The 23,943-nt window shown below is 39.6% G+C and overlaps 1 protein-coding gene across 1 annotated transcript in view; it reads right to left on the bottom strand.

Moving 5' to 3' along the window:
- srp54 (signal recognition particle 54) overlaps positions 1-23,943 on the bottom strand; it is a 42,726-nt gene that overhangs the window by 777 nt on the left and 18,006 nt on the right. Inside the window, exons 7-15 of the mRNA XM_039741414.1 lie at positions 21,743-21,800; positions 20,077-20,227; positions 18,221-18,369; positions 15,429-15,529; positions 12,541-12,627; positions 12,285-12,358; positions 10,175-10,283; positions 4,973-5,143; positions 39-134 (exon numbers count right to left, since the gene is read on the bottom strand). Coding sequence (XP_039597348.1) covers positions 39-134; positions 4,973-5,143; positions 10,175-10,283; positions 12,285-12,358; positions 12,541-12,627; positions 15,429-15,529; positions 18,221-18,369; positions 20,077-20,227; positions 21,743-21,800 — 996 coding nt within the window. The remainder of the gene's footprint in view (positions 1-38; positions 135-4,972; positions 5,144-10,174; positions 10,284-12,284; positions 12,359-12,540; positions 12,628-15,428; positions 15,530-18,220; positions 18,370-20,076; positions 20,228-21,742; positions 21,801-23,943) is intronic.

The following is a 23,943-nucleotide window of genomic DNA, read 5'->3' as shown; positions in this document are numbered from 1 at the left end:
GGGAAGAAGATTATTCTCTCTTTTCTTTTCAAACCTACCCATGTGATGAAGAACGCGGGGGTCCATCATTTTGGCCATCTGTTGATTTAATTTTGCCATTTGTGATGGATTTACATTCTTTGACATATCACCTCCTGGTAAGACACAAATAAATGAAATGTGTTAATGTCATCGATGATTTATTAATTTCATAAAGTAGAGAACATCTATTCTCCAAACCACTTTGGGACCCATTCGCCCCTAAGTGTTTTAGCGTTACACCTGAACGCTCCTAAACTGCAAGTAAAGTTATTTTTCATCATTTTCAATAACACTGTTCAGAAACTCAGAAATATTCCTTGATTTTAATATTTTAACCAAAAGTGGTAGACTAAGATATTAAACAGTCATTCTTGAATTTTTATTTATTTTAAATCGGTACGGCAAAAATACAATTTCTCTTTGGGGATTAACAAAGTATATCAAATCATATGAAAACTATATATCTTTATCTCTATCTACAGTCATATGAAAAAGTTTGGGAACCCCTCTTCATTCTTTGGATTTTTGTTTCTCATTGGCTGAGCTTTCAAAGTAACAACTTCCTTTTAATATCTGACGTGCCTTATGGAGACAGTAGGATTTCAGCAGGGACATTAAGTTTATTGGATTAATAGAAAATACGCAATATGCATCATCACAAAATTAGACAGGTGCATAAATGTGGGCACCCAACAGAGATATGACGTCAACACTTAGTTGAGCCCCCTTTTGCTCCTTTGAGCCTCCAGACGTTGTCCTCCTGTAGCATGTGATGAGTGTCTGGATTCTGGATGAGGTATTTCTGACCATTCTTCATACAAAATCTCTCCAGTTCAGTTCAATTTGATGGACAGCCTGCTTCAAATCATCCCATAGATTTTCGATGATATTCAAGTCAGGGGACTGTGACGGCCATTCTAGAACACTGTACTTCTCCCTCTGCATGAATGCCTTTGTAGATTTCCAACTGTGTTTTGGCTCATTGTCTTGTTGGAATATCCATCCCCTGTGTAACTTCAACTTTGTGACTGATCCTTGAACATTATCCTAAAGAATCTGTTGATATTGGCTTGAATTCATCCGACCCTCGACTTTAACAAGGGCCCCAGTCCTGAAGTAGCCACACAGCCCCACAGCATGATGGAACCTCCACCAAATTTGACAGGAGGTAGCAGGTGTTTGTCTTGGAATGCAATGTTCTTCTTCCGCCATGCAAAGCACTTTTTGTTTTGACCAAATAACTCCATTTCAGTCTCATCAGTCCAAAGCACTTTGTTCCAAAATGAATCTGGCGTGTCTAAATGAGCATTGACATACAACAAGCGACTCTGTTTGTCTAAATGAGCATTTGATACAACAAGCGTCTCTCTTTGTGGCGCGAGTGCAGAAAGGGCTTCTCTCTCATCACCCTGCCATACAGATGCGCCGAATTGTAGAACGATGTACAGATACACCATCTGCAGCGAGATGTTCTTGCAGGTCTTTGGAGGTGATCTGTGGGTTGTCTGTAGCCAGACCTGCTGGGGTTGAACAGCAACTGTGCCTGTGGCCTTCCATTTCCTGATTCCATTCCTTACAGTTGAAACTGACAGTTTAAACCTCTGAGATAGCTTTTTGTAGCCTTCCCCTAAACAAGGGGTGTCAAAATCCAGGCCTGGAGTGCCACAGTGGCTTCAGGTTTTCATTCTAACCCTTTTCCTAATCAGTGACCAGTTTTTCACTGCTAATTAACTTTTTCCCCATCACTTTAAGGTGCACATTTCCAAAACTGTTGTTTTTCTGTTCTTTCTAAGAGCACCGCCAAAATGTTTTGGTGACCTGAGAGATCAACCTTACCAAGACCATCACCTCTCTTTAATTTCAGATATTGTGTGATGGGCACAGGGGAGCTGGTCGTCATGTGGTGGCGTGTTTTGCGTCTCATTATTGTTTGGCTGCTAATTAAAGAAAATGAAACAGCTATGGGGCCTGAATCAAGTTAATTAAAAGAAGTAACCAGCAGCAAAAACTAATTAAGAAGATGGTAAGAATGAAAACCTGCTGCCACTGCCGCACTCTAGGCCTGGAGTTCGCCACCCCTGCCCTAAACCATGATACTGAACAATCTTTGTTTTCAGATTTTTGGAGAGTTGCTTTGAGGATCCCATGCTGTCTGTCACGCTTCAGAGGAGAGTCAAAGGGAAGGAAGCACAACTTGTAACTGACCACCTTAAATACCTTTGACCACTCATGATTGGACACTCCTGTCTATGAAGTTCAAGGCTTAACGAGCCAATCCAACCAATTTGGAGTTGCAAGTATTTAGCATTGAGCAGTGACAGGCATTCAAATCAGCAAAATTACAAGGGGACCCACATTTGTGCACAGCCAGTTTTTCACATTTGATTTCATTTCATACGACTAAATACTGCGTCACTCAAAATCTTTGTTCAGAAAACACCGCAGTGCTCAGATGTTCCTAGGAAATGAAAGACACACCACTGTTATCTTTTTTGTTGAAAGGAGAGTCAATTATTATGCAGGCTGAGAGAGGTTCCCAAACTTTTTCATATAGATAGATACTTTATTAATCCCAAGGGGAAATTCACATGCTCCAGCAGCAGCATACTGATAAGAACGATATTAAAGAGCATGATATGACTGTTTATATTCATATATGTGTATATAGTAATGGGTGGCCTGGGCTATTACATGGCTGGGACAGCAGCTGGATGGAAGAAAAGGGACAGAGAGCGCATCTCCAAAGCACTGCCTCCCCTGGGGTGCTAGAGGGCAGCCCTCCTGGGTGGCTGTGGCACTACGGATGCTCACAGGGCACACTGAGACTGAAGAGTTTGGCTCTTGGGTTGGGTTCCATGGGGGCTGCCAGGGGGAGCTGCAGACCCTTACTGTGGACTTGCACCACACCTGGGAGTGATTCCAGGTAATACTGATGAGCTAACTGGAGCACTCCCAGGAGTAGAAGCTCCATTCGAGGAGCCAGAGTCGGGAGGAAGTGGACGAAACTTGCTGGGAGAGGAGTGGAGGCGGAGAGAAGAGAGAAGGAAAAGACTGTGCTGTCATTGTGGACATTATTTGTATATTGCTGGGAATTGGCAGCTGAAAAATAAAGGTGTGTGCTGTGTGACAATTTGTGTCCTGCCTGTCTCTGTCGGGGTTAGGGCAGCTGTACATGCCATATATATATGTAATGTTGATCCCAAGTATTTAAACTCATCCACCTTCGCCAATTCTAATCCCTCATCCTCACCATTCACTGACCTCCCTCTCATTCACACACATGTATTCTGTCTTGGTGGTCCTACTGACCCTCATCCCTCTCCTCACCAGAGCAGATCTCCACCTCTCCATGGTCTCCTCAACCTGCTCCCTACTATCGCTACAGATCAAAATGTCATCAGCAGACATCACAGTCCAGAGGGACTCCTGTCTAATTTCGTCTGTCAACCTGTCCATCACCACTGCAAATAAGAAAGGGCTCAGAGCCGTTCCCTGATGTAATCCCACCTCCGTCACTCCTACTGTAGACCTCACCATAGTCACTTCCCCTCGTACATATCCTGTACAACTCTTACATACTTCTCTGCCACTCCCGACTTCCTCAGATAGTATAACTAAAGACATGAATTGTGTGTTATTAGCTAAAGAATATTTATTTTTGTTTATACTGGTCACTTAAATGAAGATCAGATCACACAGGCATGGATCGTGGACTATCTTACAGACAGACCTCAGTATGTGCATCTCGGAAACTGCAGGTCTGACATTGTGGTCAGCAGCACAGGAGCGCTGCAGGGGACTGGACTTCCTCCGGTCCTGTTCAGCCAACATACATCAGACTTCCAATACGACTCGGAGTCCTGCCACGTGCAAAGGTTCGCTGACGCCACTGCAATCGTGGGCTGCATCAGGAGTGGGCTGGAGGAGGAGTACAGGAACCTAATCAAGGACTTTGTTAAATGGTGCGACTCAAACCACCTACACCTGAACACCAGCAAAACCAAGGAGCTGATGGTGGATTTTAGAAGACCCAGGCCCCTCATGGACAAGTGATCATCGGAGGTGACTGTGCAGAGGGTACAGACCTATAAATACCTGGGAGTGCAGCTGGATGATAAACTGGACTGGACTGCCAATACTGATGCTCTGTGCAAGAGAGGACAGAGCCGACTATACTTCATTAGAAGGCTGGCGTCCTTTAACATCTGCAATACGATACTGCAGATGTTCTATTAGATGGTTGTGGCGAGTGCCCTCTTCTACGCTGTGGTGTGCTGAGGAGGCAACATAAAGAAGAGGGACAAACTGGTGAGGAAGGCAGGCTCTATTGTAGGCACGGAGCGGGACAGTTTGACATCTGTGGCAGAGTGACGGGCGCCGAGCAGACTCCTGCCAGTCATGGAGAATCCACTGCATCCACTGAACAGGATCATCTCCAGACAGAGGAGAAGCTTTAGAGACAGACTGCTGTCACCGTCCTGCTCCACTGACAGACTGAGGAGACCCAACACTATGCGACTCTTCAGTTCCACCGTGGGGGGGGGGTAAACTTTAACATTATATAAAGTTACTGTCTGTTAAACCTGCCTCTCACTCTCCACCTTGCATTATTTATTTTTTTATTTTTTTAACTTGCACTGCATTTTTATTGCTCTTTAATTAATATTGTTTTTATCAGTATGCTGCTGCTGGAGTATGTGAATTTCACCTTGGGGATTAATAAAGTATCTATTTATCTATCATTATATAACTTTCCAATGCAAAAAACCAAGCAATTCAAAAGGGTTCATATACTTTTTCTTACCACTGTAAGTTAGAGTGGGCAAATTTTCAAAAATAGCAGCTTTAGGTCTGGAACATCATGTGGTGGACACATACATTTTTGTTAAGTGCATTTAAAGTAATAAGGTCTTATTCTTCTCAAATATCCATTTTAATCATGATATCCTACCTTTAAAGAGTCCCTTAATACCACCCATTTTTTTCACCATTTGAGCAAATTTGGTGTACTGAGTCAAAAGTTCTTGTACGTCCCGAGTGGAAACTCCTGCTCCTCTGGCCACTCTCTGAATTCGGTTTGGCTGTTTACTAAAGAGCTTGGCGCCATCCTTATTGTCCAGCTCTGTGGAAGGAAACATTAGATAATCAAGACAGAGATTGAGGTTCAGCTCCACTTTAAGTGACAGGCATTTAAAAAAAAAAACGAACATGAAGGCTGCGTTTCCAGCCTACTCTTCTTCTTACAAAATGCTAGTATGCAGATAACTATTTCTACTTTTAAACTTTTGGTCACCTGTCCATTCTCAAAATATCCTTGAAGGATAAGTTTGGTATTTTTCAAATCAAAGTTTTTTCTTCACAAACATGGTATAGAAAAGTCAAGCAAAATGACACCTTTTATTGGATAACTAAAAAGATTACAAAAAGTAATCTTTTTAGTTAGCCAATAAAAGGTGTAATTTTGCTTGGCTTATCTCTACATTTATAATGGCTAACACAGTATAACACCCTAGTACTACAAACATTGTATATAAAAAATTTGCCATGTAAAATTGCATTGTAAAGATAAGCACTTAATTTAAAAAAAAAAAAAATCTCTCTCCGCTCTGGCACATTCCAATGGAGGGTATGTGGCACGGACAAAAAGATTAAAAACTTAACAGATACATCCATTTTCTAAGCCAAGATGGTTGTCGAGTATTGATCCGTACCTTCCTGGTTTCCGATGCAAAATGGGATGTGCAAATAATTATTTTATTGCTTATTCCTGGTACGTTTTTTCTTGTGGTAAGGATTTGTTTTTTATTTGCTTGTATGAGTTCTCCCATAAATATGGAAGTAAATCACAACCAGACCAACCACATGGCACAAATACTTTACTGTGATTTGTCTGTTGTGAGGAAACCACGCCCACTGAGGGTGAAAGGTTGTTGTACAGGGAGACGAAATGCTGTGATGTCACGCATGGCTGGTACTCCTTTAAAATGTCTGAATCTCATTTTATTACTTTTTTTATTCCAAAAAATAATATATAAATTATTTTGCAATGCGTGTGGAATCATAAGTCACAAATCAATACACAATAATTGTTTTGGCTTGAAAAATGGACTTATAGTTATGTGAAAAAGAAAGTACACCTTCATTCAATTCTAGGGATTTACGCATTAGGACGTTAAAAAAAAAAAATCATCTGGCCCTTATAAGGTCTTAAAATTAGGCAACTACAACCTCAGGTGAACAATAAAACATGACATATTAAACCACATCATTATTTATTTAACAAATCCTAAGTCAAAATGCAGAAGCAGTGTGTGAAAAATGAAGTCCACCCTTACTGCTTCCATAGGAATTCAGAGGGTGCTGCTCATCAAATGCACTTCATTAATTGTTCATCAGGAAGTGTGACCACCTCAGTAAAAGCAGACATTTTAGTCTTTTCCTGGTCTGGAGCATTCAGGTGTGAGTTAACACAATGCCAAGGATGAAAGACATCAGCAATGATCTCAGAGAAGCAACTATTGCTGCCCAATCAATCTGGGAAGGGTTATAAGGCCATTTCAAAATAACCTGAAGTCCATCATTCTAAAATGAGAAAGATTATTCAGAAGTGGAAAATACTTAAGACTGTTGCCGATTTTCTCAGCAGTGGACGTCCCAGCAAATTCACCCCATGGTCAGACTGTGCAATTGTCAGAGAAATTGGGGAAGGAAAAAAAAAAAAATTGGACTTTCTCGTATACTCAGATATGGGGATGGATATTTGAGGAGTAAACCGCAAGACAACAGTTATTTTTATATTACTAGGGGGCTCTGACCCCAACTTGCTTCGCTCACCAACCCTTGGGCGGGCACTATGTGCTAACCACTTCGTGGCTCTGCCGCTCGCGTATGGTAAAAAATAGTAAAACATAACAAATTGAAAGAAAATTATGTTTCATGTTGCGTTGGAGGTATTCATTGTGTTTTATGTTTTCGTTCTGTTTGGCTTTGAAATTAACACGCAAACACTTTTTAAACTTACACTTTTACTGTAAAACTTCAGTAAAATCAATATTACATTGAATTTTGATTCCATGTTTGGACTTACATCGTGACAACGCAACATATAACTGCCCGTGAGTTCATTTTGTTTCTTTCTCTTTAAAAATTAAAAGGACTTTTTTGAATGTTTGTCCCTATGATTTGTTAATTGTCATAGCAAAAGCTATTCTAATGGGAAACTGTAAATGTTTAAATATGAATGGCATATCACGATCTCCTTTGGTGTCTCATGTTAGATGTACTACATTACCTTTCTTGTCGACGGTTAAAATTTTACGTGTCAGAATTGTTCGACCAATTTTGAATACAACTAATCTTGTCCTACTGCATCGCCCATCACTCAGACATAAATGACGCAATAACATTACGATACATCCTTCTTTCAACAGTAATTCATGCGGTGGAATATCAGACGGCGTTACCGCTCGTAGATATTCTACAGGATATTGTAAGCTGATGTTTTCATCTTCCTCACCATCACCACCAACTGTTTCAGCATAGTCTACTGATACGCATTTAACCAATATGCCGTGTCGACCGATCGACAATTTTCGTGTTAATTCGTTTAGCTACATCATTTCTCGGTGCTAGGACTGCCTGTGCACTCATTTCTTCTGTTGATAACCCTTCGGGATGAAATTCATCAATAAAATTTGGACATAAGTTTTCTTTTACTGGGAAATTAAAGTGAGGAAAAGGTTAAAATTTACAAGAGCTGAGAGCACAGGAACTGATCTGACAAAAGCATTCACACGAATGAGAGACGAGAGGACTCTGGGGGTGGACCGTTACTCGGAAATGGTTGAGAGGAGGGTGGGACTTGAAAAAAATCTCTTGGCAATAGTCTCGTCTCAAGATTTTCTTTTATAATAGAGAGATCTACATTAAAGAAATATCAACAACAAATCAAATTAAAAATATTTTGAACAATTATTAAAAAAGTAAAGCTGAAAAAAAATCGGACTCTGCCGCTGCATGAATAAAAGGTTAAGTGCCACTACCGGTTAGCGGAAACAGCCTGTAAGTTGATAGAAATCTACGTTTCGTACCAAATACTTGTATGCAAAATTTGGTTGACCTAAGTGAAAGTGTACTCAAGTTATCATGTTTATACACACACACACAAACAAAGAAACAGATACACAGACATGAAATGGTATTTTCGGACTCAAGGAAGTCTAAAATGTCAAGATTATTCAAAATCTCGAAATGGAATTTTTGGAGGATTCCAATATTTTCCCTCTATTTCGTATATGAGAGAGTCAGGGAGGTCTAAAACAACGAGATTCATCAAAATCTCGACATCAAATTTTTGGATGAATACAATACTTTCCCTATAATTTGTACACAATAAAGTAAAAAAAAAAAAACTAAGAATGCCATCACAGACTATACAGGCCTAAGTTGGCATGTTAAAGTTCACGAGAGTACAATTATAAAAAGACTGAACAAGTATGGCTTCTTTGGAATGGTTGCCAGGAGAAAGACTCTTCTCCCTTAAAAAAAGAACATGGCAGCACAGCTTAAGTTTGCAAAGTTGCACCTGAACAAACCACAAGACTTCTGGAACAATGTCCTTTGGGCAGACGAGACCAAAGTGAAGATGTTTGTCCATAATGCACAGTGTCATGTTTGGCGAAAACCAAACACAACATATCAGCACAAACACCTCATAGCAACTGTCAAGCACGATGGTGGTGAAGGGCTGATGGCTTGGGCTTGTTTTGCAGCCACAGGACCTGAGCACCTTGCAGACACTGGGTCGACCATTAACTCCTCTGTATACCCAAGCATTCGGGAGTCAAATGTGAGGCCATCTGTCTGACAGCTGAAGCTTGGCTGAAACATGACAACGATCCCAAGCACACCAGCAAATCTACAACAGAATAGCTGAAAAAGGAAAGAATCAAGGTGCTGCAATGGCCCAGTCAAAGTCCAGACCTCAGCCCGACAAATGCTGTGGTGCGACCTCAAGAGAGCTGTGCAAAGACCAATGGTCGCATACCTCAATGAAATGAAGTAAACTTGTAGAGTAGAGTGGGCCGAAGATTTTCTACAACAATATGACAGACTAGTCTTACAGAAAACGATGTCTTCAAGTTATTTCTGTTAAATGTTGATCTATAAGCTATTGAATCATGGGATTTTTCACACATGGCTTGTCCATTTTGGTTTCTTTTTTGTTGAATAAATAATGACACGGTGAAATCTGTTTTGTGCTGTTTAACACCTAAGGTTAGATTCAAATAATTTCAGAACCTGGTAAGGACCACTTTTTTTTTTTTTTTTATAATGTCCTGATACATAAAACCATAGAACTGTAAGAGGGTGTACCTTCTTTTTCACATGACTGTATCTGTTAAGTTTGAAGATTTTCCTCCATGCCCCATAGACTGCAATGTAATGTGCCAGTGCAGACAATATATATATTTTTCTTTAAAGTTATAGAAAATGATTAACTTTAGAGCACAATTTCATGTGACAAATGCATATACAGTTTTTTTGTGAAGCAAGAACTTCACCTTGAAAAAATACATTGAAAACACCTTGAAAACGTATCTTTTAATCCAATCTAGGATCACATGGGTTCTAAGTGGACAAGCAAGCTTTCAAGAACAACAATATTACTTCTTTCTAGATAAACAATTGCCAACGTTAAGAAATATATATTTAAAACCAGATTTAGCAACAATATAACATTTTACCAGTACATGGCCTCAAATGTTACAGCCCTCCACTAGCATGTTAAATTCATGCCAATGTAAGCCAATAACACTTTATGGGGGCCAAAGCCTACTCGAGCCAACATCAGGCCTAAAGCAGAAACCAACCCTGGATGGGTCGCCGTCCACTGCAGCACACACTCATACACACCCCGTAGCTAATTTAGAATTATTCCTGTGAGATACTGGAGGAAAACCCATAAAAACATGGGGAGATCAACAAAGGCAGAAACCAGACAAAGGATTTGAACCTCGGCCGCTGGATTTATAAGGGAGCCACAATTAGTACTACATGTTCACAACAGATTATTTTTAAGAAATATCATCATCAATGAGGTTGATGGGACATTCCACACAACTAACATGATTTAAAAAGGTGTAATGAGTACCTTGATCGTTCATGCTGTCCATTATTGTCATCAACTTTTTCAGCCTGGCCATTGATTCTTGCTCATTACCTTTTGTCATAAAGTCTGTTCCAAATCCTGGGATCATTCCCTAAAATAAAATAAATAAATTAATTAATAAATAAAAATTGTTCAAGCCAAGATGACCTTGACCAAACTCTTAACAATTCCCATTTATATCTTACAAATGGCCGTGTTACCTGGCTTCGCTCTTAAGGCAATGGTGATGCACATGTCCTTGCAATTTAAAATTTGTCACAGACCTACCTTTGGATTATTCGTTTTACACTAACTGATGTAATTTGAAACAACTTACAACATTTTATTATAGCACTGGGAAAATGTTCAGAGCCAGGTTGTAAAACAACTCCTGATTTTTTAATAGCCTCTGGAAAGTCTTCAAAAGATGATAATTGGATTTTTCCACTTTTGTACCGGTCCACATCAATGCAAAACAACATGGACATTTACCATTCATGGACTCTATGAGAATTTCTTTATTAGACTCATAATCACTTTGTGAATTAAAATTAAAACCATCATTGCAATTTTTGAGCCAAAGAAAACATCTTTTCTGATTTGCATGTCAAACAGATGTCTCTCCGATTCATATCAATATGTTTTGAGGAATATTTAGTAACAGCGGCCTATTAACTTCTGGATGATTTAGCAACCATAACTATTCACTTTAGGACTTTTTTGTGCATACTTAGTAACCACCGAGTCTGTTGCTCTCATCTGACATTGTCTGTGTATCTATAACAGCACTTACGACTTCTTGTTTTATTAGTACAATTTTGAGATAATTCAGGTCACATTAAATATGCAAGAGAACGTTGGATTGCAATGCTTGGAATAACCAGTTTGGAGTTTGAGCGTTCATAAACATCAAAATGACGTCCACATAAAGCTCCTGTGAAGTGCAGTGTTTTAACTGGCTGACCGTTTAATCCAAATGTATCAAATAAAATAACATTTTTTTTTATATGCACAGCATATATTGTCACATACGCACGAATAGGGGGCAGCCAACGGGTCCAATGTGAGGAGAAAATAACAACCGGGGGGACCGGATACAATATGCTTATGCCTTTTTCTCTTATCCTCCAGGAGAAAAGACGATGAATAAACTGTGCACCTTTTGGAATTCAGCCACAATTACACACATCCACAAGAAACAAGCCTCTTCCAGGTTCAGAAGATCTGACGTCATTAGATGGCTTCACTTCCGGTCCACTCCCGATAACCTCACCTCCGCCTTCCTTCCGTATTATCATCATCTCCTGTCTAATTTTCCACTGCAAATGTCATTTCCTGTCATTCTGATATAGAAGTCCCCCGTTTCCACTCATCTATGTCTCATGAAAAGTCTGTTATGTCCTTGGGTTACGATACAACAAGACAATTTAAGTGACCTGCAGTATACGGGACGGCATCCCAAACCTTTACAAGAGTCTCTTGTATTTTTCTGTCTTCACTCTTCTTCTTTTGGCTGCTCCCATTAGGGGTTGCCCCAGCAGATCATTTTTTCTCCATATCTTCCTGTCCTCTGCATCTTGCTTTGTTACACTCCCAACACCTTGATGTTCTCCCTCGCCACATCCATAAACCTTCTCTTAGGCCTTCCTCTTCCCTGGCAGCTCTATCCTTAGCACCCTTCTCCCTCATATCTCCTCTGCACATGTCCAAACCAACGTCATCTCGCCTCTCTGACTTTGTCTCCCAACCGGTTCAACCCTCTCCCAACCCTGACCCTCTAAAGTCCTCTTTTCTAATCCTGTCCATCCTCGTCACCCCCAATGCAAATCTTAGCATCTGCCACCTATATAGAAACACAATATGGCAGCCAATTGTTGTAAGGACTACGGCAACAGACTTCAAACCACAAGGCTGATGGTTCAGTTCCTGCCTCTGTCTGTTAAACTGTTTGTGTGCTCCAATAGTAAGTAATGCGGAGTTGTGAATAACATGATTGATTGAATATTAATAAAGATATAACCCAATATACACTAATAATATTCAATACCTGCTGCCTAAACTAAATATCCAGCACAGACTAACAACTTGCATAATCTTTTGAAAGTTAGCTTACCATAATCTGGCTAAAAGGTCCCATTTTCATAATATTTTGAAACTGCTCGTACATATCTCTCAATGTAAACTGGCCTAAGTGGAGGAAGAAAAAAAAAAAATCAGCCATATATTTTATGCATTATAAGAAGTATTCAGCTATAAAAGCACATGCAAGTCTCAATTAAAATTTTGTCAATTTTCAGAATAATAAAGTAAAAATACTTAAAAAAAAAAAAAAATTACAAACGTCATTCATAAGTCGGGGCAACTCTTACCGTGTTTTAACTTGTCTATCAGTTCCTCATTGTCATCAAGTTTAAGTTCATTGACTTTGTCAATCAAACCTTCTATGTCTCCCATTCCTGACAAAAATCAAAAAATCATGAGCCAAGTAACAAATATTGCTCGAAAAAAGTAGTTCTTCCTGAACGCTTCTTTGTTTATACAACCATTGGCATAGCTAAACAAAACCCAGCGTATGACCAATTCAGTTTAGTAACAGTATCAACATTATGTTATGAAAAAAAGAAGAGAAATATGATTTTCTGTTAAAGGGATTTTTTAGTATTATATAAACAATCAAGTTTAACTAAACCAGTCTAAAAATCAAAAAGAATTTGACTGTACAGCAGTACATCCACACACAACTTATTCAACAATGTAAACTAACATGAAACCGAGTTACCCATAATAAATAATATTATCACAATAACAGAATAATATTACCAGAATAGCAAATGTTAAAATTATACAAAATTGTCTGTCTGTTATACCTTCATTTTTATCACTCTTTAATTTAATATTGTTCTTTATCAGTATGCTGTTGCTGGAGTATGTGAATTTCCCATTGGGATTAATAAAGTATCTATCTTTACATATAATACGCTACTGTGGCTGTTCCTTTGTCTGTCCAGGATTTTAAATCACCTGTAGCTCGCAAACCGTTTGACTTTTGACCTCAAATCTGGTACGCATATACTATGTGACATCTACTATACGCTTCTGGGGTGATGATTGACCTCCAAGGCTATTAATCTTTAGATTTTTATTTTATTGTAGAATTAACTCTCGACAGCAGGGCGGCATTGCAGGGTGTACGTACGGGCGCCGTTCTCATCCTTACCACCTTCGCCGTCACTTTCCCTACCTCTTCATATCTTAAATCATTCTTGAGGCAGATTGAAGACTTAAGTGCCAGCTTAAGTGAAAAATGAAAGAAAACGTTCTAAGTAATTGTCTCGATGCATGCTCAATAATCCAGGTAAGGAATCCATCTTACAATGCGGTGATTGCAGCCATTCCCCAACTCTCTGTGAATGCTACTCATGGCCATTGATCAATGGACAATTTGCATATCACTGATCACACGGCCCATTGTTAGTCAATGGTACTAGTTCGGTCACTAGGCCAAGGTACTGTTTATAAGGTCGGAGAAACCTGTAGTCAACTGAGACTGTGGAAGTCACTTGGATGAGTGATGAAACGTATTGGAAAAAGAAAAAGAAAAAAAACAAACAAACCACAACTATGTCCAGATGAACAGAATCAACTTTCTAGAAGCTCTAAATAATTGCAACACAAACACTGACTTAATCAGTTTTAACACGAAAAGATACCGATGAAAGAAGATAAGAAGCGGACCGCCAAGGTGGAGAAAAGAAGAGCTGCTCAGGAAGCAGCAAGCACATCAACTTCTGAGCAAACGAATGCTAAACGTACAGAGAAAGAGAATGAAAACTGTGAATGGTCAAGTCAAGTGTAACGTGCAGTGCACCGTTACTGGTACAGTGGAACCTCGGTTTACGAGTAACTTGGTTTAGGAGTGTTTTGCAAGACGAGCAAAATTTTTTTTATAAATTTTGACTTGCTAAACGAGTGATGTCTTGCAATACGAGTAGTATGGATACACTTTGTCTGCTGAGCGTCATGTGATCACAATGCGTCTCTCTCTCTCTCTCTCTCTCCCCTCTTCTCTTGAGGGCAATCGTCTCCTATTCTCCGTCTGAGTCTGTGTGCCTCACTCATATAGTCAACATCCGTACAAGCGTATACTGTTTACTACAGCATTGTGACTGTGTGTGTGTGTGTGTGTGTGTGTGTGTGTGTGTGTGTGTGTGTGTGTGCGCACGTGTGTGCTGTGAAGTGCGAGTCCCCATTTTGCGCCCCAAAACACGAAGCGGAGTGTCAGTACTTTAACAACACCAGCTTTATTCAGCTTGAAACAGCAACAGCACTGTTATTTATTGCAGCGGGATCTTTATAATCTTCCTTGTATCACCCATCGACGGCAGGCGCTTATAGCATGTCTGCGATCTTTTTGGATGCGCTTATACGGCGAACTGCTACAACGCTGGGAGACTGCGATTGCTTTGGGACACTCTTCCGCGTGTCGTCCCGTTGGGTGGGATCCCACATGAGTTTAGAAACTCACTCACACCAGCCATGATTCTTTTTAAAGGTAAAGTGCAGGTTAGCGGTGATCCTGAAACACAAAAACTGCCTGCATTTTAATGGATGATTCGCTTTTGTTGCATGCTACAAACACAGCCAAGTAGTATTTAGATATGTGCCTGCAGTGTGGTGCAACGCAGGTGATTAAAGTGCTTTTCATCGCATAACCTATGTGTATATCTATGGCAAGTATAAATCTGTCTATAGCAGTGCTTCTCAAATAGTGGGGCGCGCCCCCGTTTGACCTCAGGGAACATGCTTTTTCATTTTTCTTTTAAATTTTTTTTGAATTTAGAATGCACTTTAAATCTTTTCTGTTACATTTAATAAAGCTATTCTTTGTTGTAAATTGGTCCATATTTCTTTCTTTTTTTATTCTCTTATACGTTAATAAGGATACAGTGTTATGCAGAGGTGTACTTATAACAATTTTATAGACAAATGATACTATTTATAGTCGCGCGGGGGGTGCAAGATGTTTTCTTCTTCCTAGGGGGGGGCATGACAGAAAATAATTGAGAAGCACTGGTCTATAGTAATAAAAGCATTTCAGCGAATTTCCATTAACAGACAGGTTTCAGTAAAAGTTCCTACTAACATTCAAAATCAGGTTACCGATATCCAAAACAGAAACAGTTCATAACCTGAGACCTGCAGTACTTGGGCTTTTCTGATGTTCTGCAAGAAACATGCAAAACCCTGCACAACTTACCAAGAAGTTTGCTGATAAATGGTTGTGTTTTAAAGGGCTCAAAGTCATCAATGTGCTCCCCTGTTCCAATAAAAATAATTGGACTTTTGGTAGCAGCAACACTGTTGAGAGAGAACAACACAGCAATTAACTCCCAAAATGCAGAATTTCAAATGAAAATTTGTACACCTTAAACTTTGCATTCTGAAGGTGAAAGAGTTCAATGTCAGTTACTAATTGACAGCCTGATACAAATAAGAGCTCATCACTAAAGGGCTAAAACCAGATGATGGACAGATGTGTTATACACTTTCACTAGATATTCCCAAATTTAACACGGATACTGATGAAATACCTAAAACCCATTTAAACAATAAAAAAAATATTAATGCGGAACTGGTTGATTCAACATTTTTTCTGATTAGTTGTAATAGATTGGTACATTTTTGCCTATAACGCTATGGATATCAGATTTAAAAAGTGCAATAATAAATTACCATACTGAAAATGAACTGTAATATTTGATACACTGCAAAACATTAAAAGATAAGTTTACTACTTTAAAAGTAGGGATGCTTCGATCAGCTTTTAAAGCCCGATTCGTCCACCACCGATTTCATGTTACCTGATCAGCTTATTCCAATTAATGATTTTTTTTCCTTTATCCCTTTAAAAAACTTTTTACACTATTCTCCTGAATTACCAGACAAATACGTTTATGTTCTTTTTTTATCATTTTGTTTATAATTAATCTGATCATTTTTTATTAACAAACTGAAATTCCTTGGGCCTATTTGTTCAGTGAATATAAAATACTAAAATAAATAAAATTTCCTTAAAATTCATACTTTAATAAAATATGTGCAAAATATTTATCCATAATACATATGATATAAAAAAAATAAAACGCTTCTCATAGTTAAAAGCTGTCATACTGTTTAGTTTTTTTCTGTAATGCACAGATCTGAAACAAGGCTTAATTTAAAGAAAAAAAAAAAAAAGTAATAATTCTTTGCATTTATATAGCGCTTTTCTCACTACTCAAAGTGCTCAGCAATTGCAGGTTAAGGGTCTTGCTCAAGGGCCCAACAGAGCAGAGTCCCTTTTGGCATTTACGGGATCCGAACCGGCAACCTTCCGATTGCCAGTGCAGATCCCTAACCTCAGAGCCGCCAGTTTTAACCAATTCTGTAAAAAAAAAAAAAATATTTATTCACTTGCAATCAATTGAAATTGGCAAGTAAATGCTGCTTAAATGTAAATATATATGTACTTATACATTTTAAATGTTTGAAATCATTAATTGCACTATAGCTTTTATTTTATCATATTTATACAGGTGTGTTTTTTTCCTTCAGTGTATGAATTAGACATTCAGAATTTTTGATAGTGTAATTATAAATATGGATTACCATTTCAATTATTTAGCATTCATTTCTTACCAAAACATATAGTGTATGACACACAGCAACAAATAATAAGCACGACCCTAATCTTAAAAAAAAAAAAAGGCCTATTATTTACTAAGTAGCTATTTTAAACTCGTCTTTATCTTTACTTTTTCCAAATGGAGTGTCGGCTGTTGTATTTTAAACAAGCAAGTGGCGCCTGTTTAAATTTAAAGGAGAAAATAAAGGTCTACATTTCATTAAGTAACTTTTGTTGCCATTTGTCTAGTTGCACAGAACTTCTCAGATTACTCATTTTTAGTTTACTACTGCACTTTCTATAACATAAAGGCTATGATTCCAATCACTTCTTGTTGACTGATAAAACAAGCCTCCACTCGCTGCTCTTTGTTTACACTGCAGAATGTTTGCTGCAAAAAAACCAAAACTCGGCTCAGCTATGATAATACCTTGTGTACAGGAGCACTGCAACTAAATTACCATAAAGCAGAGAAAAGCAGAGTATTGTTTCTTGTGATCGGCCTCTCTATCGATCACCGATGGAGTCTTTTTTAGTGAAAATCGGCTGATTTTGATCAACAGCCAATCAATGACAGCATTCCTATTAAAAAGTCTAAGTCATTTCTTCATGATCATGGTATACACTCACTGGTCACTTTATGGGGTACACCGGTTTTCAACTGCTTGTTACCGCAGTTATGTAATCAGCCAATCACAGGGCAGCAACTCAATGCATTCTGGCATGTAGACACTGTCAAGACGACATGCTGAAGTTCACACCAAGCATCAGAAAGGGGAGGAAAGGGGATTGAAACAACTTTGAACGTGGCATGGTTGATGGTGCCAGATAGGCTGTTCTGTGCATTTCAGAAACTGTTGATCTGCTGGGATTTTCACACACATCCATTTCTAGGGTTTACAGAGAATGGTTTGAAAAATGGAAACTACCGAGTGAGTGTCATTTCTCTGGGCAAAAAATGACTTGTTGATGCCAGAAGTCAGAGGAGAATGGCCAGACTGGTTCAAGCTGATAGAAAGGCAACAGTAACTCAAATAAGCACTCGTTACAACTGAGGTGTGCAGAAGAGCATCTCTGAATACTCAACACGTCGAACCTTGAAGCAGGTGGGCTACACAGGGTACCACTCCTGTCAGCGAAGAATAGGCAACTGAAGATCAATTTTGTACACTTGTTACTAAGTAGTGATCCTGACTGATGTGTACTCGATTACGTTGTAAGCAAATCAATGCAAATGTAAGGTATTTTTAAAATCATGTATTTCAAATACCTTTGACATCTCTCCCTAACATGTTACTTTTATATGTGTTGTATTCAAGTTTAATGTAAAAGATAAACAGCAAAATGAAACATAAAATACACCCACCCAGCAGGACGCTACTTACGCGCTGAGAGCACCACCACCTTTGGCATGTCCATCCAGCTTGGTAACAATTACAGAAGCTACGTCAACTTTTTCCTTGAAAGCTTTGGCTTGTGCCTCACAAGCTTGACCAATAGAAGCATCCATCACATATACAACATTGTCTGGTTGCTTAAAAACAAAATAGGGGGAATAAAAACTATAGCAACAGATACTCTTAAAAAGACACAGAGTTTAATAAGAACGTCTATTTCACAGGAGTCTTCAAACACCTTAACTTTCTTCAACAATATGGCATTTGCGTATTTAATATGTAATACTGGTCATCAGTCTAATATTACATTATATAGTACAGTCTATAACATTATCTCTAGTCTACATATGGGTGTGAGAACATCTTAATTATTATGCATAAACCAATACCAAAAATAAGAAGATACGGTCAGAATCTCACATCCAATCACTGACTGTGTAAAGTTCATAAGCTCTTCCTGTACCTGAGGGAGTTGTTCTCTCACATCCCAAAGATATGTATGTTAGGCTAAATGGCTGCTCTAAACTGTCCCCATGCAAATGTGATTATCATCATCTACATGCTACACCGATCCCTCTCCCACTTGGACAGAGGCAGTGGTGCTGTGAGAATTATGTTTCTGGACTTCTCTAGCGCCTTCAGCACCATCCAACCTCGGCTCCTTAGAGACAAGCTGACAGAGATGGGAGTAGATTCATACCTGATGCCATGTATCGTGGACTATCTTACAGACAGACCTCAGTATGTGCATCTCGGGAACTGCAGGTCTGACATTGTGGTCCGCAGCACAGGAGCGCTGCAGAGGACTGGACTTTCTCTGGTCCTGTTCAGCCAACATACATCGGACTTCCAATACAACTCGGAGTCCTGCCACGTGCAGGACAGCACTAACGGCACTGCTATCGTGGGCTGCATCAGGAGTGGGCAGGAGGAGGAGTATAGGAACCTAATCAAGGACTTTGTTAAATGGTGCAACTCAAACCACCTACACCAGCAAAACCAAGGAGCTGATGGTGGGTTTTAGGAGACCCAGGCCCCTCATGGACCTCGTGATCATCAGAGGTGACAGTGCAGAGGGTACAGACCTATAAATACCTGGGAGTGCAGCTGGATGATAAACTGGACTGGACTGCCAATACTGATGCTCTGTTTAAGAAAGGACAGAGCCGACTATACTTCATTAGAAGACTGGCGTCCTTCAACATCTGCAATAAGATGCTGCAGATGTTCTATCAGACGGTTGTGGCAAGCGCCCTCTTCTACGCGGTGGTGTGCTGGGGAGGCAGCATAAAGAAGAGGGACAAACTGGTGAGGAAGGCAGGCTCTATTGTAGGCACGGAGCTGGACAGTTTGACATCCATGGCAGAGCGACGGGCACTGAGCAGGCTGCTGTCAATCATGGAGAATCCATTGCATCCACTGAACAGGATCATCTCCAGACAGAGGAGCAGCTTCAGCGACAGACTGCTGTCACCGTCCTGCTGCACTGACAGACTGAGGAGACCCCACACTATGTGACTCTTCAATTATACCCGGGGGGTAAACGTTAACATTATACAAAGTTATTGTCCGTTATACCTGCCTTACACTCTCCACCTTGCATTTTTTAACTTGCACTGCGCTTTTATTGCTCTTTAATTAATATTGTTTTTATCAGTATGCTGCTGCTGGAGGATGTGAATTTCCCCTTGGGGATTAATAAAGTATCTATCTATCTATCTATCTATGTATGTATGGGCCTTACAAAAGACCTCTGCCTTGTCCACTTTCATATCTAAAGCTATCAGGATGCAGTAGATACTCAAACCCCAGTGATCCTAAATTGGCGCAGGTAGCTTACTCACCACAGCATTGGACACTTGAAGCATTTCCTCAAAAAGCGAGTCCTCTTGTTTATGACGACCACTGGTATCAACAATGATGATTTCAAAGTTTTCGTTTTTGAATTTTTCCACACCTTCACTAGCAATAACCACTGGATCCATTTCCGTGTAACTGTCATAAGAGCACAAGAGATTAGTCCCGTCCCATCCCGTCCCTTTTGTCCTATTCATTTTAACGGGGAACAGTGCACTGTGTCTGAATGATTTCCACTATATTCCAGGAGGACATCTTCCAGAATTTACTTAACAGTATTTTAGAAAATTACATGTGCTTGGGCTCTTGTCGGCAAAAGACTGGGTGACTTCACATGAGGATTGCGCAACACAAGTAAAGCAGGATCTTTTAGTCATGGACATTTTAATTCAGTTTACTGTACAGTATTCCAATGTTGATCACCATTGACGTAGCCACTTAAGCATGAGGTGCCATATTTCAGAGTTGTTTGTCTGTGTAACAATAAACCCTCAACTCAATCAAAAGCAGTAACAGTATTATTATGTACCCAAGTGTGTCTTTTAAATAAATCATAAGTTTCCATGTTGACTGCTGTCTTTCATTAGTAAAATATGTGATCTGCACACATATAAGCTAGATGAGCAGCACATTACAGCTGACGGAATCAGCTTTTAATCAAAGATCTCGCCTCAAACAGCGAAAGGCTCATTACAATTGGATAGTTGTGTGTAAATGACCAAAAATATATTGCTTATGAAACAGTTAATCTTTACGCACAAAGCTTCTGTGAGACTGCGTGCAGATTGTTTGGTTTGTGTGCAATAAAACTTGAAGTATTAGGGAAATGTCATCTTCTTCAAAGTAATAAAGAACACACACCATTGAGGAAGTCCTAGGAAAGATACAGAAATCTTGTGATACAGAATATGGGGACCCTAAGTCAAAGTTTTGACTCGGAGGATGACACGGAAGGACCCGATGCCATGCTTGATTTGTAAGTACTGCATAGTATAAGTATGATGCATCACAGCGTGCGCATTTACAGTTGAAGTGTCATGAGTTCAATTGCCATATGCAGTTTAGGCGCAAGAGAATAAAATGTTTCCAAAAAAAAAAAAAAAAAAAAGGGGGACACCTTGTGCCAAACGTTATAACTTTGCAATGCTTTGGTATATGACATCTAAACATGATACAACGATAGCTGACAGATTAGGGCACAGAAGAAAATTAGTTTCAGGGTTGAGCATCATAAAATGGTTTGATTATATACTGCAAAATCCAGTTTTTTGAATAGAAACCCATAAACCACAATTTTGTTTTTGTGTTTTAGCTAGTTGATAGTGTAAACACAGGTTTTGAATCATATACAGTAAATGCATTCTTTTAAAAATTTGGAGGGTTGTACTCACTACTGTACTCTAGGCATTTTCAGCTTCTTTATTACATAAGCCTTTCAATTGTGGGTATTTAATTTAGGCAGAATTATCTCAAAAAAACAGAGTGTATTAAGGGTTTAAATCATATCATATTTTACGTGAAAACATGGTAATCTCATTAATGCAAACTTCATGGAATAAGTAACAAATATCCTTTAAAGTGCAAAATGGAATAGATTACTCAATTATCTGTAATACATAACAATAATCCCAAAATACTTTGAAAGCTACATACCTGCCATAAAAGGGAATTCTGGCTTTTGTTGCATTTTGCTTCAGCTGATCAAAAGCACCTAGGAGAGGGGAGAAGAACATCATGAATCTCTCCATGCACTTCTAACAGAGGCACATGAGCTTTTGTGACATCATATTTTAGTACTCCATTAGCTAACAGTATTTAGAAACATTCTTCGATAGGCACACTGTAAGGAAAAAGACTGCCTTTCCACTTTAGTTTTCTTAGACTTGTATATTTTTACAATATTATAATACAACATGGCATTTGCATTCCACAGAAATAAACTGTTGCCAGGCACATGTGCATGGGAGGCAGCTTAAGGGCTCTGGTGACGGTAACTACTCATCGAGCCAGGGGTTGGCGCTGGGGACTAATGCCTTCTCTCTTTCTCCCTCTGTACATCGGAAGGTTGACAGCCATCCCACCAGTGACACCAGCTCTGTAGTCTGCCCTCCTGAACCCGTCTTCTCCTGCTGAATGACCATATTACCTGGACATCGGCCATATTGTAGTTATTTCCCAATTGAACTTGTATGAAAAGACATTTCTGGAACTTATTGTGTGTTTTGTTGTTTTTCTTCTCTGGAATTATACAGGGTCACCAAAGGTGGTGCCCCAACCCTTTCAGTTTGTAGTGTCTCCTCTTTATACTATATAAACTTTACCATTATTAAATGTACACCTCCATTAGATTCACCTTCCCAGACTTTTCACTTTCGGCATGGGGCAAATTCAACTTGTTGGCACGACAGACTAGGGGTGAGGTGGCCCAACAGCGCTGTATGCTGCTCTTTGTATGTCTGCAACTCTCCTTCATCCTCACAATCTTATGTATGTTTTACAATTTCAGTTGTGGCGGTCGACTGGGATTCTAGCCCAGTCAGGACGCTTGGATGATGGATAGGTGCGGGAGAGAAACAATACCTCCCCCAGAACACAAGAGGGCAGTCTCCCTGGTTTACATAGAGGCCACGGGACTGGAGCTTAGAAGCTCAACCCTGTTGGGGCCCATGGCCAACACCAGGGGGCGCCTGGACCATCCCAGAGCCCTGGACTGCAGCACTTCTGCCACACCAGGAAATGCTGCTGGGTGAGAATTTGAGTGCACCTGGAGTGCTTCCGGGTGCCCATGCAGCACGTTTGCCACACCAGGAAGTGCTGCAGGAAGCTTATCAGAGTGCAACATAAAAGGGGCTGCCTCACTCCATTAGAGGACCTGAAGTCGGGTGGCAGAGGACAGAGCTTGCAAGTGAAGGAATGAGGGCAGGAAAAGAGAAGAGAAGAAAAGAAGGGACTGAGTAATTGTGACTGTTTGGGGGTACTGTGCTGTGTTGCTAAGTGGGAAATAGGAACAGCGTGCGTTTTGGACTTGTGTGTGTCTTGGTGTGTCTACCTGTGGCCCGGGCTGGTCTTCACACTGTCCCCTCTCTGAACAGTCTAGCTTACATAGCTACAAACAACAAGGGCTTTGTCTTGTTTGACAGATCGATATTCCTCTTCCTCTCTAAAAATGCATATTTGTGCACTAATCGCAAAATCTCCACCCCAACTGCTCATTGATAGCACTACTTGAACATACATTAGAAAAATATAACTTAATTTACTGCCTGATCAAAAACTTACAAGGAATTTAGTCAATACAGTATAAATCAGTCATATCATCAATTTTAGACTAAAACCAGGCAGAAGGCAACTACCTCTGAAATCAGTTTAGGTGACCTGTTAGGAAGAATGAAGCTGTGCCTTAAAACCGAACTGCTATAACAGGATGTGCGTGTTGCTGCTGGTCACTGGGACGCCACTGCCAAGTTGTTTGGGTTGGAGAAGTAAGAGATGGGGAGAATAAACTGAATGAACTATTAGTCATGGTGTATGGGGGCAGTTTATTGGTCAAACAGTCATAGAATGGTCATTACAGGCTCAGACATATTATTTTCCTTTATATTTTAAATCGTACAAGGGGGTACCCAAAAATAACCGGACCTAAAAAAAGAAAAAAATAAATAGTTTTAATAATAGTTGCTTACTGAAACTATAGTCCCACTGGTGGAAACACTTTTGGAATCGCTTAAGAGGAACATTGTCCAAAGCCTTCAGCGATTTTTTACTGACATCCTCCACGGTAAAAAAAAAAAAAGTTTTCCTTCCGAGTTCTTTTTTTCATATGCAGGAACAAGAAAAAGTTGCACAGAGTAAAA

This window comes from Polypterus senegalus, chromosome 18 (assembly GCF_016835505.1).
Source record: "Polypterus senegalus isolate Bchr_013 chromosome 18, ASM1683550v1, whole genome shotgun sequence".
Taxonomy (NCBI): domain Eukaryota; kingdom Metazoa; phylum Chordata; class Cladistia; order Polypteriformes; family Polypteridae; genus Polypterus; species Polypterus senegalus.
Note: the sequence above shows the minus strand (reverse complement) of the source record. Positions and strands in the feature narration are given on the sequence as shown.